Source organism: Gracilinanus agilis, chromosome 3 (assembly GCF_016433145.1).
Source record: "Gracilinanus agilis isolate LMUSP501 chromosome 3, AgileGrace, whole genome shotgun sequence".
NCBI classification, from domain to species: Eukaryota; Metazoa; Chordata; class Mammalia; order Didelphimorphia; family Didelphidae; genus Gracilinanus; species Gracilinanus agilis.
This window is the reverse complement of record NC_058132.1, coordinates 164,329,446-164,354,391: the sequence shown is the minus strand read 5'-3', so window position 1 is coordinate 164,354,391 and position 24,946 is coordinate 164,329,446. Positions and strand designations below refer to the sequence as shown.

Genomic DNA, 24,946 nt, shown 5'->3' with positions numbered 1-24,946 from the left:
TCCAGTCACATAAAATGAAGGTCAAACTAAGCTAAAGTTAAAATAACATTTTAAAAACTTACGTGGTTTATTTGATCTGAGATTCGAGGATTATATAATCCTAAGAAAACTCATGGTACTTCAAGGCTCTATGGCTTTGTAAAGGGCTGGACCTCAGAACAATGCCCAACTGAATTAGAGCATCTCTGGGTGAAGAAACAGTCATCAGACCAATGACTAACATGTTTCTCTGAGCTACTTTCTGTACTAGCTACCTACTCAATACTGTATCAATACAATCTTTTTTTAAAATTTTATTTAATTAATTAATTTAGAATATTTTCCCATGGTTACAAGATTCATGTTCTTTCCCTCCCCTCCTCCCTTCACCCCTCCTGTAGCCAAAGAGCAATTCTACTGGGTTTTACATGTGTCATTGATCAAGACCTATTTCCATATTAATATCAATACAATCTAATGAGAATTTATTAAGTACCTACTACATGTAGGATGTATAGTATCTATTATACATATACTGTACAATTGTGATAGGAGTCCAGAGACAGAATGAAAAACGGTTACTGACCTAACAGAGCCAATGTTCTATTATTACAATTCAAGAAGTTCCCCATCCTCATTTCCAATCAGTAACTAGGATGAGTCACTAGAATTCCTGAAGAAGAGAAAAGGCACTGCCCCTGGCCACAAGAGAACCACAACAAAGCGGCCTCTAAACTCTACACTCATATCCTCTTTGGCTCAAATCCAATTATTCTAAACCATCACCTTCCACAATTATATAAACTGTTCAGACTTTGAAAATTAAGTTCTTCACAGAAGAAAAACAACTGCTTGAACACATGGGTTGATGGGGATATGATTTGGGGATGTAGACTCTAAAGGACCACCCCAGTGCAACTATCAAAAATATGGAAATAGGTCTTGATCATTGATACATGTAGAACCCAGTGGAATTGTGTGTCGGCTATTTGGGAGGGGGGGAAAGAACGTGAACCATGTAAAATGGGAAAATATTCTAAAAAATAAAATTTTTTAAATAAAAAAAAAAAAAAGAAAATTAAGGTCTTTTTAAAAAATCGAATCCTAGCAGCACTCCTTGAAGAGCCCCCCTCATACTAGGCAACTCACACAGTGCTTCACCTTGAGGCTTTATGCCTGGCAAGCTGGTCTGCCTCTTCCTAGAGCTCAGATTTTTCATATCTTTCCTGGAACTACCTTACCTTTTCCCTCTATTCTAGGAACCTATCCAAAAAGTATTCCTTAATACTACCAACAAATACAACCCTTACATGTTTCTTTCCTCTTAAGGATTCGTCTCAACCTTAATCCATATTTCTAGCCACTCACTTGGGATGGGAACAGAATGGAACACTACTACAAACAATAACTTTAAATAACAACCAATCAGCAAGCAGAACTTAAAATTGAGGAAACTAGGGACCTGCCAACCTAATAGTAGTATTTGCTTCCCACACATTCCTATATCTTTTGGATGATACCCATCACCTGTCAAGGTCTCAGTTGGGCATCTGGCACTGTCCAGCATCTCTGATCTTCCAAAAACCATGACCATATATCCCAAGGAATATTTATGCTCTCACAATGCTCCATAATAAAGATTCATTTAAATCCTGAGCCCGCTGATGTGAATGAAAATAAATGAGTTTTGCCTTAAACATTAGAATCAAGCATGGCTAACGGGCAGAACAGTAAGACTATAGGCCAGTTCTGAGGAGCTGAGATGGAAGCACCATGGAACCAGATGGTGACATCTATTTCTGCTGTTTAACCCATATGTTCCTCTTTCTGCCAACCCCACCACCTGTGTTAGCTTCTTGGTTACAGCAGTTCTCCATCAAGCAGAACAGTGCTCCTCAGGACCATGACTTGCTCAGAACTGTATTCACATGGTAGAGCTTTCCTGGGGCCAGAAAGTCCTGTGGCGAAAGTTGGACCCAAGCTGGGAGGTACAGTTTGATTCTCATATCCCTGTGACAGCAGCTATAGTTCTGTACGCTGAAAAACCTTTGGCATAAAATCTATAAATAATTGCAATGTTTACATTTTCTCAAAAGTGGCCAATTTATAGTGACTTTACATAATTGGCTGCTAATGATGTAGTCTTTAAATATGCTGTTTCCCTTCCTAAGATGTTCTTTCTGTGTTTCTGCATTTCCTGCTGAAGGCAGAGAGGGAGCTTCTCAGGATGGGTCCTCCTTGTGGTTCACAAGTTAAATACTTGGGGCTAAGCAGCATGAAGGATGATCTTTGTGTTTCTCAGACAAAACAAAGCCTGACAAGGCTGATCTGCAATGTTTGAGGAAAGAGACTGTGAAAAGCACTTGCATTTTGGTAAAAAAAAAGAAAGTGATACTGAACTCCTATTTTTTTTTTCTTCTAAGATTTTTTTTTTTAAACCCTTAACTTCTGTGTATTGACTTATAGGTTGAAGAGTGGTAAGGGTAGGCAATGGGGGTCAAGTGACTTGCCCAGGGTCACACAGCTGGGAAGTGTCTGAGGCTGGATTTGAACCTAGGACCTCCTGTCTATAGGCCTGACTCTCAATCCACTGAGCTACCCAGCTGCCCCCTCTAGGATTGTTTTTAAAAATTGAAGGGATATGATTTATGTAACCTATTCTCCAGAACATGGATATTGATTCCTCTCCTTGACATCCAGACTATCTTTCTATAGTGTTCCATCATTTTTCAACTACCTGAGCCTTTCTCCTATGTTCTCTATGGTTCTACTTCAGTCCTACCCCTGATACTCCTACAATTCCAACCTGGTTCTTATTCCCTTGCTTGCTCTTCTCTGCCTCAGATTTCAATCTGATTCTGCTCTAGCCTCATCCACTTATCAGCTAGTCCTCTAACTTCTCACACACTTAGCAACTTCCCTGGCCCTGAGGCAATTTCTTTTACAAAGGGTATAAAGTTGGGAGATGAGACAATTCAAAAATAAGATCACATGCCTTATGTATAAAAACATGGTTTTTGAGGTACCTTAATTGAATTATTTCAATATGCAAAAAGGATCACAGGGGAATCCTTCTTGCCTCATTTCAACTACCTAAGAATAGATCATAAGAACTACTCTAATGCCTGGTTATGTACAGAGAAATATTCAGGCAAAGTCATCAAGAGTTTGTGTTTATTTTGCAATTGCATATAATCAGACTTAGTTGATATGTTGTTTGGTTTTGCGGAATTGCTTTCATTTTCCATTTCTTTTTCCTTTTCTTTTCTTTTTTTGTTAAGCCTTACTTTCTGTCTTCGAATCCATATGAAGTATTGGTTCTGAAGCAGAAGTGCCATAAGGGCTAGGCAACTGGGATTTAGTTTTGCTCAAGGTCAAAAGCTGGAAAGTGTATGAGGCCAAATTTGAACCCAGGGACTCCTATCTCTAGACCCGGCAGACTATCCACTGAGCCACCTAGCTTCCCCTTCTTTATCTTTTTTTAATTCTTTGTTACAAGTGACAGCTCTTTGTGTAGAAAAGGATAAAGGGCTCTGTCCTGAAATAAAGGTGATATTAAAATGGAAAATAAACAATTAAAATTTTAAAGACTATGCATGTCTCTTTGGGATTGGACAAGTCTTGCAAGTTGCTTCCACAATGCCCAAAGTAAAAAACAATTGAAATAAACTATTCTCTTCCAAAGTGAATCTTTCATACTTTTCTAAGTAAATGCCTTCCCAGAGTCTAGTGTAGAAGGCCAAGTTGTCTGATTGAGGAGAACCTGTCTGTTCCAGTCAGTAAGAAGTTTCTTTCTCCTTGCTTTGATAAGGAGAGTTTCATTAGGGCTGTGGAGCCTGAAAGATTTAGAGTTGAATTCAAATTTCTATACATGGTAATAATATTAATGGTTCTGATGTTTATTAATATCTGATACACAATGGCAAATAAAATCATACTGGGGCAAGCAGTTATGTTCAGAGAAGTATGCTGAGTAGATCTATTTTTGAAAGTTGTTTGGGTTCATTTCATTCATAATGAGGACTCGGTTCCATTGTACATTTAGTTTTTTGCACAAAATTTCCCTTCCTCTATGTCACTGCCACAAATAGCAGGTCCCTCGGCACATCCCTTTTCCAAGTTTAAAAAAAAAAGGAATTCTTATCTTCAGGTAAAAATGTCAAAAGTGACAAAAGAAAGCTACGAGTTTGTCCCCACAGAGAGAGCTAGCCCAAGATCCATTTTTAATCTTGTGCCTTTTAAGGAACAGCCCATAAAAGAGCAATATGGTCTTTCTCTTGCTCGTGACTAACCAGGGAATACCTGAGAAGGAAGAGCCAGGGGATACCTATCCTGTCCTAACAGTATAAAACACCAGAGGGAAGGGCCTTAAAAATGGAAATGCCACATTCTAGACTCAATCTTATTCTCCCCACCTGACCCCCTAGACCCACAATAGCTCAGCTGGCTGCTCAGTCCCCTGAAGAAGACAAAATATATTCTGCTTGCTATTAAACAAAGATCAGAGATAGCCAAAGTAATGAAGAAAGAAGAAGAGGGCAGCTTTTCTCTATTCACTTAACACTACTTTTTCCTTCAGCTGTCTACACTAGATAGAAGGAATTTTGTGTGGATCTCAAGTTCATCTTCCTCAGGGTCATTCCATTAACCCTGAAATGTGAACACTCCTAAGGGAAACCTGCAAATGAGGATAAATTAGAGGTTTGTTTTTTTTTTTGAAGAAATGTCTTGTATCTCCTTGAGTTTGACTCAGAACTGTGCAGGAAAGGTGACAAAAGAGATAACAAAGCAGAATTTGTGTTAGCATAGAATGGATTTGATTTTGATTCCAGAAAACAAATTGACTACATTCCTACTTTAAGCTCCCTCACATACAGGATTTGTTCTTGGGACCCTGCAGCCAATGAACCCAAAGTATCTTCATATCTTCTCTAGTGACACTGAAAAATTATAGCCTTGAGGGAAATAAAGCAAGTAAGTAGGAGTCACACAAAGGGTTACCAGTCCCTGGTATCTTTACCAAACAGGCTGATAGGATTCTAGAAGTACTGAAACCATTGACCTGGAGTGGCTAAGTCCCCCAGAATGCAAATAACTTTTCTGAGGTCAGGGTTTCTTGAGTAATTCTGCATTTCAGGAATAAAGCAAATTCTATTCTTTCCTAATAACGTGCTTACCTGAGGTATGATAGAAGGAACACTAGACTCTAAGTCAGAAGACTTGAGTTTGAGGCTTGGATCCCTCACTTACTATCTGTGTTAGCTTAGGGAAGTCATCTAACCTCACCAAATCTGTTCTTTCATCCATTATGAAGGGATAATAATACTTATATTATCTTGAGATTGAGGTATGGAATGGGCTTTGTAAACTAGAAAGTATGACATAAATCAGAACTATTCCTGTTGCTGGTTCAACATTCATTCTGGACAGGTAATTTATAGAAACAATTGGCCAGCAAGGGCAATTTTTATAGATGGACTTCACACTGACATAGTACTGGGAAACCTGGGCCAGGATGAAACTCTTTGGTTCATTTCAAGTTTGCTACATCTCTCCCTCACAGCAAAATCTAGAGAACAGCCAAGCGAAAAGTGACCTTTCCCAGGGAGTCAAGTGAATAAAGCCAATAAATGGCTTGATTTTCTATATGTAGCTTTGGCCTAGATGTTTACCTTGGACCTAGAAGGATGTCACTTCTTGCTATCCTGTGCAAAAGACCCAAAATAAATTCCTGTTCTTTACTTTCCCAACTCTCTTGAGGTTTTTCATTTCAGTCTGCCAAATCATCTTCCTATTCAGTGCCAAAGTGTCTGACCCTGGCTCAGCCACTCAAATGCCTTCCAGACAGATTTCCTCAAGAATATATTCCTATATCTATTTGGCCATAAGAAATTGCCAAAGGACTATGATCATGCCTGCAGAGTAATTGTGAGCAATTTAGTACCAGTAACAATTTTTGATGGAAGAGTATGAGAAGAGGTAACATCTGTTCTCTTACATGGGAGAACTGAAGGCATTATAACTTCTGCCAGGAATTGTCATTACCTGGGCACAAAATAGCCTGTTTTCTTAAACTTCAGACCTATTCACTTCATGTTTTATGTTACAAAGTCAGGAATGTTAGCCCTCTGGACATGAACTTCTTACTTCTTACAAATAGTTACCCCCGAAAACTAGTGGCCATCATCAATCTGTCACTTCTCCATTCCCACCCTTTTTACCCTTTTCCCTTCTCCCTCCCTTCTCCCCTTCCCACTCACCCACCCACTCCCATCCTTCAAGCAATGATTGCCAGTCTTTACTAGAAGTTGTTTTCTAATAATATAAATTCCTTATGTTGGTGATAATTCTACCCAATGAAATTTACATCTCCTCAAAACCCATTCAATATAACACAACTGTCAAGGCCCCAGAGAGGTACCTCAGTGTCTGAGATGTTGCCATTCAGAGCCTCGATGTTTGGGTCCCTCCAGTCTTCCCCAAGTGAAGGGATGTAATTGTCCGTCAGAGCATCCCAAACTCTGAAAACAAAGAAAGCTTCTTGTTAGCAGACATCTGTGGCCAGGCTCCGCCTGGGGGAAGGAAGAATTCAGCTAGAGAAGGAGAGAGGCTTCTCTGTGTGCCAGGCTGAGATCATCTGCCTTCCAGCATGCTTGGTTAAAATAGCCTAAAAATCACATTAGAAGGAAAACATAGCAAGAAGGAACAATGCTAAAGGGCTCAGGACACACTGGTGCCAGGTCAGGATTGAGTTATCCAAAGTCAGGGCAATTCCTTGTCATAAAACACTGACAATGAAGACTACAGATAAACAGAGACTTATGGGCCTGGGCCTGAACATAAATCTTCCCTAAAAGCAGGTGCATAGTTCACATTCTATGGCCCTAAGTAGTGACTTATTGGCTTCCTTTCCTTTTAGTAGGCAGAAGTTTGTAAAGAGCTGCAGGAAGATGTCCTGGATGAATGACCCTCTCTCAACTAAGGTCAGGACCTTCATACAGTTTGCATGGGTCCCGAGAGATCTACTACCTAATATATCAAGACAATTAACCGCCTCACAGAAGCTAAGCTGCATAATTAAGATTCTTCCAATTCTTGTTTAATAGTAATGGTTTGCCCCCAAGACATGGAGGGCTGGCATAACCCTGCCTTCCACAAGTTGATATTCTGAAGCAGCAGTCCCTGAATACCTCACATAGAATATCGATATATGACAAAAAGTGCTTGGCTAATAGATAATTATCTCTTTACAATTTATTTCAACTTGAGAATTAGGGGAGGAGTTGCTCCTCTTTTTATATTTTTGTTATGTTTTTGCTTCTTTCTTTGTATCCCTAACACTTAGCAGTGTCTGACCCATAAGAAAAGTTCAAAAATGTTTGTTGATTAATTTTTAAATTTGATGTATTATAGGAAAAGATTGGTTTTTTTGATAATTATTATTCAATACATCTAATCCAGAAGACATCCTGCGAAAAATGGGTGTTTCAGGAGAGTTTTAAGCACTCATTAAAATAAATAATGGAGTCACAAATATATGCTTATTTGTTCAACATGAACAGCAATAACAATATTTTATATGTACCCAGAGAGACCTTTCCTGGCACAAAGCATGTGAGTCTGTGTGAGTGATCTTTGTCGGTCCCACCATCACACAGATAGAAGCCAACACACCACAAAAAGATCGAAATGCACAAAATGAAATACCAAGTTCCAAGAGTCATGATATGCAAGGAGTAGGCAGATGATTTTGTTAAATGATAGGAGAGGCATGCCTGCAAGCTCCTTCCAAGATGTACTACAGAACTGTGAGCTAGCCTGCATACCCAAGAATACCATGCAACCATATGTAAAATGTTTCAAATTTCATACATGTAAAAGCATTGCACACACAATTACATTGGAAGACATGCTTGTAAAATGCCTGTGCTAGTGTATACCAAAAAAAAAACTACAAAACAAAACAAGGACAAAGGAAAAACTTCAGCACAAACATTTGAAATCGTGCAGATGCACAAGAGGAATCATATACGTGCATAATATATAAACAAAGAACCCCTCCTGGAGCATATAGTCCTCCATTGGTGAAGAAACAAAAGACGCAACCCAGAAAATATAACAATATAATGGCAGTACTTAGGGCATCCATTTATTCTCTATTTTCCTGCCATTATAAGAGAGCTCTTCAAAAGACTGACTCATCAAATACTCATTAGATTTCTATTCAGAAGATTTCAGAAAGGAATTCTTAAACCCACTAGTGTTATCAGACTGACAATCTCCTAATCTCCACCAGTCCTTGTTCAGCTGAATTAATCCTGTATGAGTCTAAACCTGGGTCCCATTAGCATTCTAGTGTTGGAAAACCAAAATGATCAGCTTTCAGTGCTAAAAGCACTCCTCCAAGCAGAGCTAACGCTGGCTCCCTCAATCATACCTCAGAATCACAATCTTGACCATCCCACAGAATTAAAAAACCCCAGCAATGACCTCTAGCTCCTTTTAAAAATTCTAGTTCCCAAATCTATACAACTTGTTATTGAGACTGTACAAGAACCCTGACCTTCAGGATTTTCCCTGTTAGGGAGTGCAAAGAAAAGTGAAATTCAGTCAAGCTCAAAAAAAGGCAAAAACCTTTCATCCCTATTCTGGGCAGGAAGGAAGATGAAACCCTTGCTATATTGCATCACTTTTCACCTTGAAAATGTTCACCTCCTTAGGATGGTAGCCAAGAAAGCTCTCAAATCCTTAGGGCAGTGTTTCTCCTTCCTGAGGCTTTAACTCAGCGGCCTCCCTCTTCCAATTTCTGGCCTTTCAATGATGCTTTCTAAGCCTTCCCCTCCTGAGCATTTCTAGACAACTTTCATCTCTTTTAGATTTTTTTGTTTTTGCCCAACCAGCCTTTCCTCTTTCATATTCTCACTCTTCCTCTCCCCCTCCTTCCACCTTCCCCCTACCTCCTCTCATTTGAGTTTTAGATTCTGCTGAGCTAAAAATAAAAAGTAAACCTTTCAAGGGCTTCCTAATCAACTGAAAATTTTTTCCGCCACATCTACCTTGCATGCATTTATCAGTGGTTTTAGAAGACATTATTTAAACATGCCAGTCAAAACCTAGAATTCTGTTTATGCTAGAAAAACACAGGTATGTAGTTAGCAAGCCTGCTTTAATCCTTTTAACTTGGGGTCCTTTATGGGATACAAAGAGAAATGGTACCACAGAGAGCTTCAAGACACCACACCCACATACCTGCCACTACCCAGGGCCCCCAGCAGTGAGTTAGTTACATTATTAAAGGGAGGGCAAAAGCTTTATGGGGACAAATGGTTTCTTGAGAGTATAAGTGAAGGTCATTGTAGAAGCAAAGACTATAGCAATTGTGCAGTCAGTAGCAGCAATAACAGGACTTTTTCGGGGAAAGAGGGAGAAAAGGCCAGAGGAAGGCCAACTGAAAGGCTAAGAGGAAGAAGTACAAAGCTTTCTGTGAGAGAAGCTGAAAGTGTTTCTCTCCCTAGAGAGATTATCTATCACATCAGAGGCTCTACTTTTGCAAGTGGAATTATCCTGATTAAAAGGTAGCCTAAAATGGATTGTGGAGTTTAGCTTTTCAGAGAAGGAATTAGGCAATTTAGCATTGTCTAAGGGAAAGGGGAACCTTGAATGCTATCTTGTAATTCATTATTTAGCATCCATAAACTGTAGGATTATAGAAAACCAGGATGAAACAGATGCCCTCAGCTGAACCATTACCTTTATCCTATTATCTAAGGCTCATTGTGTTTGCTTTTTAGGCCCACAGCTACCTTACACATCAAAGAAAGCATCTTTGAAGGTACTGTTGGAGAACTGGCCAAAGGCTAGGGAAAAATGGGATGTGTCTAAAAGTGAAGGAAGGGGAGTATGCAATGGATGTGTAAAGACCCTAATGGGACAACATGGCCCATTTCTCAGTCCACTCCAAGGAAATTTAACCAATCTGTCAAGGGTGGCAAAAAACTTTGTGGAACTCCCACACTGATCCTAACTTGGTCCCCAATATATTTCTTTCAGGATGAGTCAGGAACACGACACTACTAGATTTGTACAGACAATATTCTGTTTGTAATCTTGAAATCATGTTAGAATTCATCAAATGCCATTAGTTATTGGCATGTGTGATTCTATGCAATGTCATGCCAATACTATCATATTGTGAGCTGATTGAATATTGTTACTTCATTATGTGTCTCTCAATATCCTTACTAGACAGCAAATTACACAAAGGTGGGGATAGTGAGTTTCTTAAACTTTGATTCTCACAGCGTCAGTACTGTACTGTGCTTTTCACACAAGAGAGTCAATGGTCCTCAAATGAAGAAATGAAGAAATGCTGTCAACTTGGAAAAACACAGAAGCACTAGAATAGTCAGAAAAACCAAATCTTTAATTAGGAAAAGAGACAAGTCCTTAATATTCTGCACCACACAGAGCCCAGAACTAAATACCAGAGTCAAAACTCTCCAGCTCTAGGGATAGTGTCTCTAAAACTCCCTAGATGATTCTCCAAAGAACAATAGAACAAAGGAATCTTATCTACCTTTTGGGGAACTAAAGCCAGGGAAGTATGATTGATTGACTTTACAATGGCTACAAGGAAATGAGAAGGCCAATACAGGATGGGGGGGAAGGGGGGGCAGGCTGATGCTTTACAATGGATACTAAAAAAAGAGTCCAGCCAAGGGCTAGGCTATGGGAGAGGATTTTGATATAGTAGGAGAAATTTCTAAGACAAAAAGGGTACCCAAGATTTGATTACGTCTACTAGTCCCACCTAAACAGGGGTCATTAAGTATTCTAAAGTTTATTATTTAGCCAGAGATGAGGTCATTCTGGGACTTCCTTTAAGGCAAGTTCCCAAGGGATAGGGGTATACTTGGGGTTCCTGAAACCCAATCAACAATGCCTTAGAACAACCTTTTAAACTTTTCCCTATATATTAATATTATTTTCATCAGACATATAGGAAGATCAACACTGTACATGGAGAACTAAGTCTTCTAAGGTTACAAAATGAGTCAAGATAGAAGGGGTCCCTTCATCCGCCAAATCATCCTCCAGTCCTCTGATGAAACTGCACCTGGTGACCATCAGCAGTATGTGTTTGTAAGTCATAACTTAACTTCAATTATAAACTGGTACCAAGGTTTAAAATTGTACTACTGTGCTGATTCTGACTAGCTGAAATCTTTAACCCAGGAATTATATTTAAACAAGGACAACTGTGTGTCAGTTATCAACTGTGTTAATGGAACCCCCAAATTTGCCCCTGTCCCTTGGGAACTTGCCTCAAGGGAAGTCTCAGATTGACCTTGTCTTAGACTGAATAATAAACCTTAAAGTACCCAACATTCTCAGCTTAAATGAAATTAGTAGATATAAATCAAAGCTTAAGCACCCTTTTTGTCTTAGAAGTTTCTCCCATTATATCAGAGTCCTCTCCCAAGGAGTCCAGGACTCCTCCTTCCCTTGCGTCCATTGTAAAGCCAATCAATTGAGCCTTCCTGTCCTATAGTTCCCAAAAGGTATATAAGACCCCAAATTGTTGAGCTCATTGGAAAATCTTTGGCAGTTTTTCCAGAGGTTTTGTTCCCAGAACTTTGGCTCTGTGTAGTGGCTGAATCTGAGCATTGTCTCATTGTCCTGATTAAAGACTTGTTCTAACTACTTTGGTGGTTCTGTGTTTCTCAAGGTTGACACAGTAGCCACTGTTTTAAGCTTCTTAACACTCTGTGACAGTTAGAAATGGGATAAGGGAGAAGAGGGGTTGAGATTGGTTTTTCCTCACTTTTAATGAGCTACCTAGATATATTATGAAAAGCCTCCTCTTCCTGCTGCTTATAAGACAAAGGAGAAACTCAATGATGTCCTCACTATAACCACACAGAAGCCAGATTATTTTTTTCTGATCTCAAAAGCACAGGCTATCATTTCCCTGCCCTTCTAAGATAAAAGATTAGCATTTAATGTCTCCCTTAGCAGCTGGGTAGTACAATGGGTGGAGTATTAGACCTTGGAATCAGGAAGGCCTGAACTCAAATTCTGCCTTAAATAGTTCTGTGTGACTAAGGGAGTCACTTCACCTTTTTGAAGCCTCAATTTCCTTATCTATAAAATGGTTATTATAATAGCAACTACTTCACACAATGTTGTTGTGAGGATCAAATGAGAAAACAAACATTAAGCATTTGGCAAACCATAAAGCGATATATAAATCCTAGCTGCTATTATTATTATTATTATTAGCCATTTCATTTCCCAGATCTTTTGGGTTTCTGAAATCAGTTCTGATAGCTGCTCATCATTTTGCTTCTCTGTCTCATGTTCTCTTTAAGGAAGTTAGCTGACCAAATGACAAAGGCACTTTACTTCATTGTCCTAGGGTTCCAGTTATTTAATTCTATCCCTGAAGATCTGCTCAGAGAAACTCTTCATTTATCTTCCTAAACACTGAACCTGTCCAGAGATTGTCATGACACAGCTAGCCTTCACACAAGAAGAGATGGAGAGGTGAAGAACAGGAAAAGCACCGGGCAAAAAGCATTTGGGGTCATTTTATAGCCTGACAAATATCTATTAAAGAACCATCCAGTATTGAATTGTGCTTATTTTATGCTGCAAAGGTGCATTTGAATTTTGATTCAGCTTTCCTGAAGATATTTCTGAGTGTTTAGAAACCTAATGCCTAGAAAATGACATTGTTAGCTTTCCTCGCCCCTTTTTCCTCCTTATAAGCTGTACCCTCAAATCATGTTTCATCCTCTGCAAGGTTATTCAACCTTTCATTCTCCTGGATGAAGCCATCAGTGAGGCAGGGAGACAGGAGAAGCAGGAGAACAGCCTCACATAACACGAATGGACAGTTCCTGATCTCTGCTAATGGAGCCTGAGTGGAGAGAAGATTCTGTCCCCTTAAGCTTAAGATTTCAATGAAGCAGAAAAAGATCTAGAAAAAAGAAGGAATTATATGTTGTTGGAAGTGAGAGAAAAAGTGCCATATTTTACTATCATTTTCAGAGCAGTCCCTGTAAAGTCTGAAGTTATGGTCTTTGGAAGTTCCTGGAATTGCCTCATCAAGACTGTGCTCTAAAGGTTTCTTAGCCAAAGATTGGGGACAGTCAACTGAAGATAAGAGACTTGCCCAAGATTACAGGGCAAATGAATGACAGAATTATAATTTATGTTCTTTGTGTTTCCAGGTTATTTCCCCTTGCCTGTAGCCATTCTTTTCACTTGAAGAAATCAAGTAAATTATCACAAGCTCAAGGTCTAAGGGAAATCTGTGTGAGAGCGACAATTCTAATTTAATTTAACAATATACAGCATAGGGGGCAGCTGGGTGGCTCAGTGGATTGAGAGCCAGGCCTGGAGATGGGAGGTCCTACGTTCAAATCTAACCTCAAGACACTTCCTAGCTATGTGACCCTGAGCAAGTCATTTAACCCCTATTGCATAGCCCTTACCAGTCTTATGCTTTAGAACTAATACACAGTATTGATTCTAAGATGGAACATAACGGTTTAAAAAATATATATGTGTATATACACATATACATTAGAGAGAGAGAGAGAGAGAGAGAGAGAGAGAGAGAGAGAGAGAGCGAGAGCATACAATTTTAGGACTGATTTTTTCAGGCTCATATCTTCTCAATTATATTCACCAAATTAGGAGTGTGTGGGGAAATTGTTGTGGGCCTGGGGTAATGAAGACCACGACAATGATGATAAAAGCTAACATTTATATAGTATTTATAATGTGCTGGGCACTATGCTAAGCATTTTACAACTGGTATTTCACTTGATCATCATAACAGCTCTGGCAGGTAGGTGCCATTTATTTTTATAGATGAGGAAACTGTGTCAAACAGAGGTTAAATCATTTGCCTAAGTATATGAGGCCAAATCTGAACTCAGATCTTCCTGACTATAGAATAGACCTAGCACTCTTATCCCCAGAATACTGATACTAGGTTACTGATGCTACCTGCAAGGTAAGTTTTACCATTTTAGCAAATTGTATATGGGACCAATTATATCTGAAATATTATCACTTAATTATTCCTCCAACTTCTGCTCCCTGTGACATACCCTCTTGCCCGCAATCTAAGGAAGGACACACTCTTCCCACTTAAGGCCATGAAAAAGGACTTCTTTTGATCGGATCTTCTCTGACTCATGACTCACCTTTTTCCTGTATGATTTTAAGAAAACTAATGGATGTTCTTTTTTTTTTTTCCCCATTTCCATCGTCTCCTCTTATTTATTCAACAAATTAACTTCTTCAAATTCTTCCTTAAAATTTACAAGATCCTTTCTTTGTTCTAAGATTGTTAATAACTAGTTTTATAATACTCTGCCCATCCTATCTTTTTGCTTTAATTTTTTCCCTTTTGACATTCTAGGATTGTTTTTCTAGCCCTAAAGGGTCTTAATTACCTGGAGAATATTCATAGAGCTGGTGTTTCTCCAGAAAAATTTTGAATGTTTGACCTTCTTTAATCACAATGAATTTAGGAAGGAGAAGAAGAAAAAAGGTGCATGATTTCTAAGAAATAGAACCTCTAATAGTCACAGTGGCAACCTGAATAGATAATAGGATTTTAAATTTAGTGCTAGAAGGGACATTAAAGGCACAAGTGTCCAAATGTTTAAATTTACAGATAAGGAAACAGAGAATGGAGTGAACAGTCCAATGACTGAAGCATGACAGTGTTGAGGAGACTGGGAGAAGATATACTCAACCATGAATCTCTGGATCCATGAGGATACTTTGTCAAGGAGACCCCTCTGCTTAATGACTCTGTTATCTGAGGCATAGAAGGGATAGGGAAATGTGGTAAGGTTTCTTACTCCTCATCCTGCAGATTTTCTTCCTCTTCCTGGATCTGCAACTGATTCTTCACAGGGGCCAGGTTCTCAGTCTTGGCATTATAGTTTCGAAAGCAGACATTAAGCTTCTCATCAAATTCATTCACAAGATCCTCCATGGACTTGAAGCTAATAATTTCAGAGGAGAAATTCTCAAGCTCAGAGAGAGAGGGGTCCTCAAGGTGGTGGGGAGATGAGCCATAGAAACATCTAGGTTTCTCATCCCTGTCCTCCGAATAGCAGGGTCGCAAGTCCTCAAACTCTTCATCTAAGCTCACCAATGGGGCCTCCATCTTGAGCAGGTTTTGACCAAGAACAGCTTTCACGTTGACTTTATCTGGAAATTTTAAAAAAAGAAGAAAATATGAAGTAGGACTAGCCTTTTTCTCTAAGTTCTGCTAAAGGATATTTAGAGCATCATCATTTCCTTGGGGAAAAACCATCCAACCTTTTGGGTATTCTGAATATTCTAAATGTCATATATATTTTAGGGTATCTCTTATAGTTGGGCTTTATAAATAACACCAATATGAGAGACAGACTAAATAACTTCTTGAGGTTGCTTTTTTTTTTTTTTTAAACTTTTACCTTCCATCTTAGAATCAGTACTAAGTTCTGAGGCAGAAGGGTGGTAAGGGTTAGGCAACCAGGGTTAAGTGACTTGCCCAGGATCACACAACTAGAAAGTATCTGAGGCTAGATTTGAAACCATTGCCCTTTGAGATTGCTTTTAGCTGATGACACTATCAATCAGTAGGGAGAAAGTCCTAAGCTATCTACGATCTCTCCCTAAAAAGTATTCCATAGCCATGCTAAATACCATATATAGGCAAGCACTTGTAGGAAACCTGTACCTTTACTTTCCTAAAGGCTCATTTTATAAACCACTTATTTAACACTTACCAGGTATCATTTTATATTGTCATCACCTGTGAGAAGATATATGTATGTCATCTTGGACTTTTCTTTCCCCTCATCAAAAACACCCCATCAGTTGCCAAGTCCTGTCAATTCTACTTTCACACCTCCTCCTCTGCACCCCCACTATCAGCATCCTATTTCAGTTTCCCATTACTTTTGCCTGAACTATTGTAATAGTCTCCAAAGTAGCTTTCTGGTCTATTCTTTCTCTATACTTCAGTTTAAATAATACACAATTGCATATTTGTTACAAGTGTTTGTTTTTTTTTCTTTTTCAGTGGGTGAGATGGAAAGGTGGGAGAGAAAAATATTTTTGCTAAATGAAAAAATAATAAAGTAACCTAAAGATTTGATCATGTCACCCCTTTGCTCAAAAGCCTTTAGTGGTTTCCTGGCAATAAAATACAACATTTCTTAATTGATTTTATTCAAAGCCTTGGACAAGCTGGTTCCTACATACCCTTGTAGCCCTTGTTCATCCTCATTGTGGACTCCTAACTATTCTCTGATCCTGTCTTCTCCCACCTTGGTGCATTTGTACATGCCATCTTCTATGGAGAGAGTAAATTCATCCTATACAATTCTACCTGTTGAAATTCTCATCTTTCTTTAAGAGAGTTCAGATACCTTTTCCACAAGCCTTCCCTGAGCTGCCCAACTAGAAGAGATATTTGAATTTATAATATTTATTCTGTTTAACCACTCATGTCCCTATAATCACAGTCTAAGCAGTTCTCCATATATTTGTATATACCTCTCTTTCCTCCACTAGACTGTAAGCTCCGTAAGGGGAGACACCATGTTGTTTTTCATTTTTCTTTCTTCCTTCCCCCTAGCACAAAACAATACAAATACTTAGTACTTAATGTCTACTAAATGTGTTTAAGTGAATTCAGCAGCATATGCATGGCAGATTTTTACCAAAATAAATTCCAACTCTCTACATACTTATACTATGATACAAAATGGCAACCAAATCCATGGTGGCCCATGTAAGTGCTCCCACAGTAATGAGTCTGTTCCAGTATAAACAATTGTAGTCACAGCCATGGAAAAGAAATAAGCAGTCAACAATGACCACAAGGCTTTATTCTTAAGTCTCCCTTTGCAGAACTATAGAACCCTAAAAAAGATAAAGCCCTGGCAGGAGTGGCATGGAAAGAGCACTACATTTGACCTAGGTTCAAATCCTATAAAACTGGGGAGCTGAACTGGATGATCTCTAAAATTTCTAACAGCACTAAATTCTATGATCTTAAGTCAGTTTTTTGAATGCCTCTGAGTCTAAGTATCAAATCATCTATAAAATAGAGTCAATAAATTAACCTGCAGTAACTACTTCCCATGGTTGTAATTAGGATCAAATGAGAAAATACATACAAAGTACTTTATGACCATAAATTGTTATGTCAATGCCACCTGTTACTGTCATTATCAGGGAGAATCCCATGGATATTCTTATCCAGGACTAAGTTGATATCATTACCATCATCATCATCATTAACAATAATAAACATTTACTGAGCACCTACTGCATGGAAAACAGTAGGAACCTGTGGAGAGAAAAGAAGTATGGAAGTGGTATTTATGGATTGGAAGCTAATCCCAGATCTGTCACCAACTCTCTGATATTTTTACTATCACGTGTCTCCTGTGGTCTCCAATTTCTTTATTGGTAAAATAAAGAAATTAGACTGCAAGACTTTTTCAGCTTTAAAGTTCTGCATCTGTGGAAACTGTCTTTGCTCTCGATGAAATTACAGTTTAATTAGAAAGGAAGTCAAATATGTAGATGATTGCTCAACCCCTCTAGGCCTCAGTTACTCTCTTGTATTACAATGGTTGAGTTAAATGTCCTCTAAGACTCCTCCCAGTTCTAAATCTATGATCCTATGATTTTTGTTTTGTTAGTAAAAGATTGTTGACTCAGTTTTCCATCTTTTGTTTTTGTGCCTTTCTACAGGCTGTCTTCCATACTTTAAAGACCCTCATCTCTACTTCTTGGAATCCATACCTTCTTTCAGATGTTACCTCCTACATGAAGCCTTTCCCAATCATCTCAGTTTTTAGTACTCTCTATCATCTCAAACTTCTTTGAACCAACTTGTGTGTACATGTTGTATTCCTTCAATAAAAGGTACCTCCTTGAGAAAATAAATTTTTATTTTTGTTTTTGTTGTCCCATATCTATTACAAAACCTGGAACATAGCAAATGTATTTAATAAATGTTTGTTGAACTAAAATGAAAGACAATCAAGGTTATATGAGTTTAGAAAAAGGGGACATCAGTGTAGATTAAATTAAGTCAGGAAAAATCTTATGGAAATATGACTTTGGTCCCTGAAGGAAAAAGGGTAGAATTTAGGGAATGGAGAGAAGGCCAGTGGAGATTATTCTAGGTAGAAGGCACAGGTTTGGCAAAAGGCATGGAAACGATAATATGCATAGTGCATTCAAGTAAATGTTTCAATTTACAAATTGAGGGGTGCTCAAAAAAGGACGATTTATTATTTATTTAAAGATCTGAATTCTAATCTTTGCTCTGCCTAAATTATAGTATGTGACCTTGGGAAAATTACTTATTTTCTCTGTGCCTTAGTTTCCTCATGCATAAAATAAAGAGATTGGACAAGATAATTATAGCTCTTAAATTGAGAGCTGGAAGGTACCTTTGAGGTTATCTAGTGCAACCAGAAATTGGTCTATTTAGGCCCACAGAGGTTAAGTAACCTGCCTAAACTTACAGAAGAGTGAGTAATAAAGCCAATATTTGAATCCAATCCTCTGACTCCAAATCTAAAATGCTTTACATTGCATTAGGTTTCTAATTCCAAGATTTAGTAAGATATTTATAGAATAGCAATTATCAACATGCCAATGACTCTAATCACTTTTTGGTCCAAGGACATGATCAGGGGCATGGGTGGTTCTTTTATGTGTAGTATGTATGGGGGAGAATGCAGTTAAGAGTAGCAGAGGATGAGAGGTAGATAGATTGTATTTTCCATTGCTAGAGGGAGTATTTATGACTCTACAATTCATTCTAATTTCTCCACATTTCTGGTTGTGGCTCTCATCTCCATCATCATCTCATTTGTGCTATATAAAATGTCTCTCCTCATCCTCACTCTACAAATGATCAATAGCCTTCCTTAAAAGAGATAACGTTAAAAAATCCCAAGACCTATATAAGCATGATCTTACTCTACCTCCTGAGCCTCAAGCAATTAGCAATGGCCACTGAATACCTACTATATGGAAGATGCTCTGCTAGGTACAGTTCTTGCCCTTAAGAAGTTTATAGTTTAATGAGAGACATAGACAAACAAATGAAAAGGTAAATAATAACACAAGATTTAAATAATAATTCAATACAGATGTCACAAAAGGGTCTAAGATTAATAGCAAAAGACTTATACAAATAACAAATGCTAGAGGAATTCAAAATAAAAACATTTCCTGAGTTAGGAAGATTTTATGGAAGAAAAGCTATATTCTTGAGGCACTACCCTGTGGATCGTTAGTTCTATTCTAGGGAGCTGAAACTATTAAAAAATCTAACTAGCTAGATTTTTATATTCATACTTTCTTTAAATCTATACTGGAGAAAATGCCAGAATTAAAAAGGGGTCCCTTGTGGGGGGCCATTTTAAAAAATGACACTATCAAAACCATAATCCATAGACTAGTAACTTCATAGCGCCTAATATCTAGGCCTGGGATTTAGTTTCAAGTAGCTAGACTGGAATGTTACACTGAGACCACACCATTATTAGCCAAGGAAGGTTACAGAGGAGAAAACTGGCTTATCTGGAAAGTTATGAATGAAGAAGAAATTTATCCCAATACTCGGGTTTTACGAGCAGTGTCATCTAAAACAGCTTTCATTAACTCATGCTGTAATACATATTTGTTGTCTTAGTGAACTCATTACACAGAAGCCAATCAACATTTGGTGAAAGACCAGTTCTGGAAATGGATATTCCTATATAACAATAATGATCATAAAAACATGATGGTTTGCAAAACATTTTATAATATAATCTCATTTTATCTTCACAACCCTGGGAGGTAGATACTATTATTATCACCATTTTATAGTTGAGGAAGCTGAGATAGACAGGTTAAGTGACTTACCCAGGCTCACACAGCTAGTAAATGTCTAACTGGATTTAAACTTAGTTCTTCATGACTCCCAACTCCAGTGCTCTTTATGCCAATAATAAGTAATATATCTTGTAAGATTTACAAAGCTTTTATTCACAGCAACCCTGTAGAGTGGGTAGCATAAATATCCTCATTTTACAAATAAGGAAATACTTATTACAGCTAGGTCAAATGATTTTCTTATGGTTATGTAGCTAGTATCCATAGGATTTCCAGAATCACAGAATCTCACAGATGAAACAGGCACCAGAGGCCATTGAGGTTAATCTAAAACTGAACAAAGATTCTCACCTAAAACAAAGCATCCAAGAGTTCATAAGGACCATGCTTGAAGCCCTCCCAATGAGGAAGAACCCATTATCTCCTGAGGACAGCCCATTCCTCTTCTGAATAGCTGTGATTTATAGGAAGTATTTTTAGTATCAAATCTGCTTCTCTGCAACTTCTATTCCCTAATCTAACCTCTGCAGTTTAAAAAAAAAAGGTCTAACCCCTCTTCTGATTCTTATATCCCCCCCAGATCTTTACACCAGACTAACCAGCCTCAGTTCCATCACAGGATCATACAAATCATTGATTTAAAGCTAGAAGGGACCATTTTTTACAAGCTTTTCCAGATTCCCCTTAATTCTAGTGCTTTCCCTTTGTTGATTATCTCCCATTTATTCTGTATATAACTTGTTTGTACATAATTGTTTGTGTGTTGTCTGCCCCATCAGGCAGTGAACTCCTGGAAAACTGGGATTGATTTCCCTTTCTCTGTAGCTTCCAGTGCTTCGCACAGTCACTGACCCAGGGTAGGTGGGCTCATTAAATGCTGACTGATCATAGAGGCCATCTAATCCTATTTCCTCATTATACAGAAGAGTAACTGAGTTCTAGAGATTACAAGACTTGCTCACACAGGCACACAGTAAACAGAGGAATCAGGAATTGAACCCAGGTACAGACTCCAAGGGGCAGCCAGATGGTGAAGCAGATAGAGAGCAGGACCTGGAGTTTAAGCCTGGCCCTTGACACTTACTAGCTGTGTGACCTTGGACAAGTCATCTAACCCTGTTTGCCTCAGTTCATCATCTATAAAAATGCAAGAGAAGAAAATGGGAAGTTCCTCATCTTTGCCAAGAAAATGCCAAAAGGGGTCACAAAGAGTTGGATATGACTGAAATAACTTAAGAACAACTAACTCCATATTCAGTGTTCTTTCCATCATAACACACTGCCTCTCCACTGACATCTTCTGATCATCATATGGCATGATCATGAGGCCATTCAACATTTTTTCTCTGGGTACTCTCCAAGTTATCCATATCCTTCCTAAAAATATGGCTCCTAGAATTGAATACCACTCTTCAGATATAATCTAATCAAGGTAGTGACAGACACCTCTCTAGTTCCTGGTGCCATGCTTTTCAAGGCACCCAGAGGACACATTTGTTATCTTAGTTGTCGATCAGTTATAACTATAGTAGAGACGCCAGGCTCGGACCCATTCATTTAAAGAGTATCCTCTTTAGAGGGGCTGACATTTGCAGTCCTTCATTTTAGAAATAAGTGTAGTTAGAAAGAATAATTAAAGTGGGAAGATACCAGATGGCAAGCTAGAAGCTCCTCCCCCACCTCACTCTGCTCACCCCCATTACTTCTCTGCAGTCTCCCTAACAGCAGCCCCCGTGGAGGGGTCTCTTCTTCAACTGAGGGTGTGTTTGGGGGCCATTTGCTCCAGGCACAGTCTACTATTTGCCTAAGCACAAAAATTCCTAGTTGCTAGTCTAGCTTCCACAACACAAAGTGGATTTAGACTGAGCTTGTAGTCCACTCAAACCATGGGATCTTTTTTAGATTTCTGTTTAACCACATCTCCTTCATCTTGTACTGTGAGGTTGATTTCTAGAATCTCCAGATTTTTAGGTTTGGCTCAATGTTCTTGCTTATCAAGATGGTTTTGAATCCTTTCGTATCCAGTGTGTTCGTTTTGTCGCCTGCAAATTTGACAAGCACATCATCTATGCCTTTATCCAAGTCATTAATAAAAAATGTTAAATGGCCAAGGGCCCAGCTTTAGATTGAAATCTGGGTCTCCTGGCTCCAAATCTAGGGCTCTTCCCACACCTCTTTCCACCATACCACACAACCTCTTAGTACACAAACTGCGCCTAATGCTTACAGGAGGAAGCCTGTGCCAAGGCAGGAAGCAAGGATTCAGCATTCTGTCTCGCTCTGCCACTGCTACATTATTAGACCTTTGGGTTCTCATGCCAGCCTGTCAAGCAGAATACCCTTCATTCTCACCAACCAAACCTTCCTTCAGCCATCTTTGCTTTGTTCCCAACTGAACCCCCTCATACTACACAACACTCCCCACAAAAGATAGCTTTTGTGCTATCTAAAATGCCAGGAGCATTCTGATCTGCCACACTTTCCTTCCTCTGCATTCAGAGTTTACCTCAAAGCTCTCTCCTTCCCAAAGCTAAAGTTAATATGAATGACAACTCTTCCTTCTCCCTTAGATTTCCCCAAAATGAAAATAAATGATGACTGACAGGAAGAAAGAGCCATAAGATGCCATCTCCTGCCACCCCCCACCTTGGAATATAAACTATCAAAACTGTGCTTTTGGGTAAGCTCTGTGAAATTGATTTAGGCATTCTTTCTTCCTCCCACTCCTTCCTCCACTCATTTGCCCCTACCTTCCCAAGCTCAATATGGTCCTGGGGTTGGGGGGAAAAGAGAGGAGTTATGCAAGATACTGCCTTTCTCTCTACCTAGTGGAAACTGGAAACAAAAATACACATTTTGCAGTGGAATCATAGGCATTCTAGATTATCGGTCAAACACTCTGCAATCTATTGAGGGGAGGAGGAATGGAGGAAAATCTAAAAAGAGGGCTAATTTCATCTTGATTCATTGATTTGCTTCCTCATAAACCCAAGATAGGAAGTGTTAAGCATGCTGCTCTTCAGAGACCTAGCAAGTAAAATATGGGCTTCTCTCTGCAGTCCTGATAATGTGCTGCAGATTGGAGCAGTAGCACCAGTATATGAGTCCTTTCTGCCTGAGTGGAGAATGGCGGAGCAGCTTTCTTGCTGGGTCTATAGGTCTACATCAAGGTCTTTCACATCATTCCCACGCTCCTCTGCACCCCTGACCCTGGGCCCATGTCCATCACTTTGTTCCCCCTATGAAGCCTGCCCTCATCTCCTCCAATCCCAGAATTCCCAAGGCTTCTCACTATAGCTCACAGAACGTTTAATAGCCTTATTTCACACCGAAAGTCATACATTTTGACTAAGAAGGAGTATCTCATTGTCAATGAGCAAAGCAACGCCTCCAGTTCTGGTTCTCCCTTCTTCCTCCTCTGACCTCCCTTACTCTCTCCCGGCTTCCACCCCTCCCCGCCTCCGATTCAGCTCCAGCCTGTCGAGTACACAGTCCCTTTCCACAAGCAGCACAATGGCTGGAGCTCCAAACAGAGACAGTACGATTCTGCATAAAAGCTGCACAGCCTCAACGAATCTTTTTTTTGCCAAACATGACAGAAGCAGCTAAAGCTGGAAAGAGGAGACCAGAGAGTGGAGCGGATTGGAGGGAAAAGGAAGAATAGCTGGAATGTAAATTTTGCAAAGCTGTGACTCTCTGGCCAGCGCAAGCACGCTCTGTGACTTACCGGATGGGGGGCCCTGCCAACCTGTCCCCCCCTATTTCCTCCCTCCCCCACCCTTTCCACTAAACACATTCTGCCCTTTCCCTAACGTGTTTTTGTTTTCAAACACTCGCCACTCGCACCCGCTATGCCCTCGGCCGCTGCAGCAGCTACGGGTTCTGACATTGCAGGAATGCATGGTCCCGGGGGATGCTCAGCAACTAAAGGAATGGGTGGGTGAAGGAATTTTGGAGGACCGAAGAGCAAGATGGAACCTGACCGTGTGTGTTGGGCGGGGAGAGATAAAGGTACAGGATTTCCTTCTCCACCACCATTCTCCCAACATCACCCCAGCTTGGGGTGACATTCCCCTTATCCTTGGCTTCCCCTCCCCCTGCCACACACATACGACACATGCACGCACATGCATAACGGGCCCGGCTGGGATATCCGAAGCCCTGGGAGCCGCCCCCCTGAAGCATCTCTGGGGACAGAGACCCTCGAGAAGCACATCCCCGAGGCGGGGGAAGAGGAGGTTTACCCTTGCCTCCCGAATGAGTCCCAGAATGCAGAGGGGCGCAGCCGCTGGTCCTGGCTGGCCCTGCCCGAGACCGCACCCCACACTCCGCCTCCCCAGACCCCGCAGCCCCCCACTCTTGGCCTCCCAACGCCCCCTCTGCCCGCCCGCCCTGAACGCAGCTGGGGACCCGAACTCCAGGCGGCCCACTGGCGACGGCACCTGTGAGGCTCCTGGCGGAGGGAGGCGGATCCCGGGGCTCAGCCGGACACCTCCATCCACGGGGGCCGCGGCGGCCGGAGCGGCGGTGACAAGCAGAGCGAGCGCTTCCCCCCAGCTGCACCAGCAGTGCCTCTCCCCCTCCCTTTCCTTTCTCCCCCTCCCCGCCCTCAGCGCGCACTCGGGCTCTCAGGAACGCGTGCGCGCGCGCGAGCTCGGGCCAGCCCCAACCTCTTTCCTTAGCAGGCTCGGGCTGCTCTGGAGCGCGCAACTGAGTCCCAGCCTGGCCTGGCCCCGGGCTCCCTTGTTATTAATATGCATCAACTTCCCAGGGCCACGCAGACTCGCGTGGACGTGCCTCAATCATCCTTCCCCGCCCCCCCCTTCCAGCCCCTAGCCTCCTCTCTCCTTATTAATTTTGATGAGTTTATGTATGCCCTCCTCAGCAGTTGGTCATTCTGCTTTGCTTATGCATACTGAGCATTTATACAAAATTCGGGCTGCAGTTTTAACTACCTACACAGCCACTGATGCCCCTTAGAGGGAAAAATTGGGAGCAACTGCTCAATGAATCCCCAGTGTCCAACTCTGGCTCC

The 24,946-nt window shown here is 40.3% G+C and overlaps 1 protein-coding gene across 1 annotated transcript in view; it reads right to left on the bottom strand.

The window, feature by feature from the left end:
* FEZ1 (fasciculation and elongation protein zeta 1) overlaps window positions 1-15,175 on the bottom strand; it is a 36,186-nt gene extending 21,011 nt beyond the window's left edge. Inside the window, exons 1-2 of the mRNA XM_044666184.1 lie at window positions 14,865-15,175; window positions 6,401-6,500 (exon numbers count right to left, since the gene is read on the bottom strand). Coding sequence (XP_044522119.1) covers window positions 6,401-6,500; window positions 14,865-15,175 — 411 coding nt within the window. The remainder of the gene's footprint in view (window positions 1-6,400; window positions 6,501-14,864) is intronic.
* Between the last annotated feature and the right edge of the window lie 9,771 nt (window positions 15,176-24,946).